Source organism: Argiope bruennichi, chromosome 8, assembly GCF_947563725.1.
Source record: "Argiope bruennichi chromosome 8, qqArgBrue1.1, whole genome shotgun sequence".
Lineage (NCBI taxonomy): Eukaryota > Metazoa > Arthropoda > Arachnida > Araneae > Araneidae > Argiope > Argiope bruennichi.
The window spans coordinates 117,128,538-117,134,537 of NC_079158.1; the positions used below are offsets into that span (position 1 = coordinate 117,128,538).

Consider the following 6,000-nt stretch of genomic DNA (forward strand, 5'->3'; position numbering starts at 1 on the left):
AATAATTAATTCTATATTATATCACATTATATTGTTTATTCATTGCATAAAATGCATTATGCAGAAGAACATCAAAATTGTACTAAATGTTTCTGTCTTAGAATCCTGTATCTTTGAAAATAGAATATGTTTAAAAGATAAAAATTATCTTAAACATAAGGCTTAAACAATGCTACACAGCTTTAAAAAATTTCCCATACAACCCATTTTAATAATGTTAAAAATTCATTATTTATTAACAATGTCTTATGTTAATAATTCATTATTTATTAACAGTTTATTACACTGGAGAAAATACAACTGCCAAATGAATAACCAGAGGGAAATGTTTTACTACTTCTGATTTGATCTGATCTACTTTATGAAGACCTCCCATAATTAATGACAGAAGTTTCAACAGCCTATCAGGAATAAAATACAATAAAGAAAATTGCATAACTTCTTACATCTTCAAAAGGGCCTGAAGATTGGGGCAAGAATCCAGATGATGGAAGAGATAGAGTTTAGCTGAGTGGAAAAATAGAGATGTTGCTATATAATATCCTAGAATGTACTAACAGAAATGGGTAACAAAACACTGTATGCAATTAGAAATTAATTCCTATTTCTTAATTAGAACTAATGAGCAAGATTTTGTCATCTAATGATACCTCTAGAACAATCATAAATAATTGCACTATAAATTAAATTGATTTTACTGAGTAAATTTCAATAAATTTCTTTTCAGAAGTCAACATTAAATTTTTAAAAAAATGTATTAATAATTCATTTATTGTTAAAAATGACTCTTTAAAGAATTAATAATGTATTAAATACATAACTGCATTACTACATTATATAAGAACTATATTCCCCCTCTTGCTACTTTTACTACAAGATATGTTTTTCCATTGTAATTAAAACACTATTTGTGACGGGTAAGAAAAACTCCAATTATTTTGAAGCCTTTTCAAATTTTGTTAAAATATATACTATAATTAATAATATATCAAGCAGAGAATATGTAGAAGGTTACAAATATCTAAATTATAGGCAAATGACCATGCATCAGTTTTTATTCATCTTAAAACAGTGATTCATAAAATTAAACAATTTTCATATCATAATTTTATGTTATAGAACGACAATTATATTAAATTCTATTCAAATACTTTTATCTTGTTATTGATACTTATACCAATAATTTTTAGATATTTTAGGAGTATTTAACTAAGAATAATAATATAACTCATAGTTTTTATGCACAGTCATTTTGAACTGTCTATAACTATAATACCATTCAGAAAACTAGCAACTTGAATATATATTGGTAATCCTATGCTGTGTTTCCTTAGTTTAGTTTTACAAATTATGATGTCTAATTGTAAACTGCCACTTCTCGTCTGTAACAAATGACAAATGGATATCTGTAGAGATTCTGCAACCATATTTAACATAATCTTAAGCTTTCTTTGACATTAGCTGTGTTTAGAAGAAAATAAGCATCAATTGTACATAAAAACAATTGAAGAAGAAATACCTATGCAGAATCTAAAAGTTTTAAGCCAACTGAAAGCAGGTGTTTCTTTAAAATATAACACATTTTTTAAATTAATTTTACTTAACTATTATATAGTTTAAATAATCCAGTGACAGTTAGAAGTATGTTATTTATAATTAACTTGAGTAAAAACACATATATATTTAATAATATATAAAGGCATATGGTTTAAAAAATGAATGAACGTATATTATGTACTTAGCTACAAAAAATATCTACCATATTTGAATGTATGAGACAGTGTTGTTTCACATTAAGTGTTGTTACAAGTTTTTTAATGTACAAATAAACTTTCATTTAAATATTCCTAAAAAAATATATGTAAGAGATAATTTTTATATGCAAAACGTAGTCTTTGTCCTGCTAATGTGAAAAACTATGCAACCAATATGACAGAGAAATAATTAAAAAAAGAGAGAGATTTAATAAATATCTAGTTTGAATGAATATGAAGAAATGAATTTATGTAAGATATAAGAAATTAATAAGTAAGTTAGCATCTGAATACAAACAGTAGTTACATTCAGATATTTACTTATTTGAATCAAATATACAAAGATTAAAGTAATGATAACTTTATTTCAAAATTTATTATAAATAAATTAAAAGTAGATAAACACATGATTAAAAATAGAAGATTTGATCAAATATATTAATATTAAATTAATAATAGTTTTACTACAAAATTTATGTTCAAAGAATACAAGAAATATTTATATTGAAATTTGAATATAATATAATTATCTTAACCAGAAAGTATCTATTAAAATTCTAAACAAAAAATTAACGTTAAGAAAAAGAAGTTATCTCAAATTTTTCATGAATTTACACAAAAAGATGTAATGATTTTTTTCATTAAATTTTGTTTTTGAGAATAATTGTATAGTATTTAATGAAGCTTTTCATAATAAAATTAAATAGCATTATTTAATCTAATAAAAATTTTATCCATATAAAAGCTTTTTAATATAGATATTAATTTGAAAAATTCACATTGTTAAAAATAATCTGAAGATGCTTAAAATCCAGGCACGGATTTTTCTGAAATGCAGAAAAATCTGAAATATATCTAAAAATATAATTATATCTAATTTTTTTATTTATGAATCTTCAGAATTTTTTTTCTGTAGAAAGCAAACTAAATTAGTTTTGTGTAAAAAATACAATATTTAGAAAGAAAAAAAAAAACTGTCATTTGAAATATTTTAACTTATTTATAGATGATAACATTTAGGGTATGAGTAGTTTGTAATCCAATCAAAATCGGCTATTACAAATAATTAACTGAGAATTTGGCCTTTTTCTTTCATTAGCAAAGCATTATCAAAATTAAAAAAAATATTTATTGATTTATTTATATTGCATATGAATGATTTTGTAAAAAATAAAAGTTAAAATATTTAATTAGCAAAATAATCTAAAATAAACCAAGATATATCATTGTATTAAAAATTGATTTGTATTGCTTCAAAATTCAGCTGCAATCACTTTTATTATGGAAAATTATCAGTTTAAAGCTTTCAGTCATTATTTAAATGTGAAAAAATTAAATTTCTTTTAACTTACCGAAAATTATGATCTTTTGGAATGGTTCTTGAGAAATACAAAGGCGAGGCCAAACCTCTCCAATGCCATTTTTTAGCTGTCATAGTGTATAATTCCGTCTGTTTTGGGAAAAGTTCTGCTATTAAGTCAATCAGTTGTTTATGAGACCCTCCATAAAATGCTTCGATTAATAAGATTTGTTTCGATGACATTTTAAAATTTTCCCTTTTTTAAATGTATTTCAATAAATTAATTCAACTCAGTTTAACTGATCATGGAAAAAATAAACGTAAAAGCAGCAAGGATGTTACCAGAATTTGTTTACAATCACCACATGTGTACTCTGAGGAGTGAAATCGTTATTGAAAGAAACTGCTTTGATCAGCTCAAAAAAATATGTAAACTGATAGCCATGGTAGTGATGACGGGTCATTCATTCAAGACTGCAATTGAGGAATCGTAAAGTGAACGAATAATCCCAAATCGAACTAGTCGATTCCGGAACCGGTTAGTCACATCCATTGAGTAAATGGGAAATGAATGTCTGGTTCGTTCATTCTTTGAATCGACATACTGGTCGAAGTCTTTATGAGGAGATACCCCTTAGCATCAGCAGAAAAAGAAGACAATATGTATCTATTGTATCATGTCTTGTCAGTTCGACTGGCATTATTTTTTCAGATAAGTTACTATGCTAAGTTGTCGTTTTTTAGATTGTGTATGTGTGTGTGTGTGTGTGTGAGAGAGAGAGAAATAAAAACTAAGGGTCTTGATATCCGAGAGAAAACTGCTATAACATTAAGAAAGCTTGCAAGTAAAAATAAAATTTATCATTATTACATGAGTAATTTCGTGGTCTACATCTTCCACAGCATTATATTTCAATTTTTACACGTAAGGTAATTAAAATAGCTATACATTCTTACATTTTGGAAAAGCTTTATTTTTGCTGTTTACTCATTTGGCCCAACTAAGACTTTAAAAAATTTTACGATCATTCCTCGCTTTTCTCATTTTATCTGGTGAGGAAGTTGATTTATCCTTATGATTAAACTAGCCAAAATCGGCAGTAAAAATTTTTGTGGAAAATCCATCAAAGTTTTAAAAATATTGAATTTGAGGAAGTTTTGAAAGTGAAAAGATGGTAGTATTTCTTATGGAATATTGTTAATTAAATGGAATTCATTGCCAATTAAATTTTCAGTTCATTGCTGTTTTTATATTTACTGAAGCAATACGTAAGCTTTTTTATATCCCATATTTGCATAATTATTCAAACTTAATGAATTTCATGCGCTTCAATTTTTTCTCTCTTTTCCTAGACTTAGTTTTTTATTTAAATTCTAGATTAAATATTTATCCTCATATCAATGTTTCCCTCTTTTTTCACTTTCACGCATGCAAAATGTAGAGAATTCATTTCAAACCTCACTGAGTTCGAAAACCACATTTTTGATATTATGCCTTCAGCACACCTATCTATAAAAAAGATAATTCAAAAACGCTTTAAGCTAAGAGACGAAATTTGGTATATGGATTTTAAACGAAATTTATATTTTTCTTTCAAGTTTTGAACAAAATTCATTCAAATGACGTTTGTCTGTCTGATTGCCTCATTATAAGTGAATTCGATTACTACAAAATGTAAACAGCTAGATAGATAATATTTGGTACACAAATTTGGTATCTAAAAGGTAGATTCTTATCAAATTCTGAATTAAATCTGTCTCAATATTGACGGTTTGTCGGTCTGAACATTTCAGGAATATTAACCTAATAACCATAAAACGCATTGATTTAAATTTCTAAAATTCGGAATATAATCTTGTTACTAAACTGTTGTTCCGTATCAAATTTTGGTTTCAAACAATCGGGGAGGACCGCCTAAAATACACATTTGGGTAATGGATTCAATAAAAATATTGGATATGTGCCAAAAAACTGTATTTCGTATCTATTGCATGCAAGACATTTGCTGCCTTACAAAGATCCGCAATTTTATGTAAGATGAAAGGGATAAAACCCTTAATTGGAGAATATGCGAGACAATTCCCTCTTGTTTCTCTATAGAAAAGACAGTCTTTATTTTCAAACTGAAAGTTTATTTAAAACTAGAGAATGGAGCTAAGTTTTAATTAATGATGAAACTTTCTAAGGAATGATTATTGATATGTCTTCTTTCTCCCGGATTATTTCTATACCTGAAGAAACAGCTTTTCTGTATTCACAAATAAACTTAAATTGTACATTTGGAAAATAAACAGCAAGTATTTTTATTCGAAAATTGCTACTTAAGTAATCCTTTTGATTCTATGATAATTTTTACAGTAATGAAGAATATGAATTTTGACACACATTTCATAAACTTGGGGAAAAAAAAGAATAATCGTGATTGTTTTTCTTTTTACCAAATATTTTTTTTAAAAAGCGAACTGAGATTCAAATTTGTTTCAAAAATAAAAATATGTAAATCGTCAAAAAAAAAAAAAGGAACACTTTTGTAATCAAGTTACAGAGGTGTTCCATCTTTTTATTTTTTTATTACCACATTTTCACAAAATTGTTATCGATGCAAATGACTCAAGGCTACAAGTTTGTCCAATTACAAACTGATTAACCAAGCTGATTAACATAGTAAATTAATTACTACCTTGAAATTTTCCATTACAGCTATCAAGTATTTTACTGAATCAATTTGTCGTTATAAAATCAATATCCCAATAAAACTTATAGAATTCTGAAGCTAATTTTGAAAGTTATAGGGTTTTTAAAAATGACGCTGCCAATATTAAATGAGTCTTGCACATTCAGCGATATCTCGGAAATTGTTAAATATTACTCAATTTTTTTCGCATATTGAAAGAAAACTGTCTCATTTCATAAAATTGAGAAATAAATGCATAAACTTAAAAAAA

At 26.0% G+C, this 6,000-nt stretch overlaps 1 protein-coding gene across 1 annotated transcript in view; it reads right to left on the reverse strand.

Annotated features, from left to right (window-relative positions):
* LOC129980736 (glycosyltransferase-like domain-containing protein 1) overlaps positions 1 to 5,750 on the reverse strand; it is a 28,086-nt gene extending 22,336 nt beyond the window's left edge. Inside the window, exons 1-3 of the mRNA XM_056091118.1 lie at positions 5,736 to 5,750; positions 3,107 to 3,182; positions 447 to 507 (exon numbers count right to left, since the gene is read on the reverse strand). Of these exons, the coding sequence (XP_055947093.1) occupies positions 447 to 507; positions 3,107 to 3,182; positions 5,736 to 5,750 (152 nt within the window). The remainder of the gene's footprint in view (positions 1 to 446; positions 508 to 3,106; positions 3,183 to 5,735) is intronic.
* Between the last annotated feature and the right edge of the window lie 250 nt (positions 5,751 to 6,000).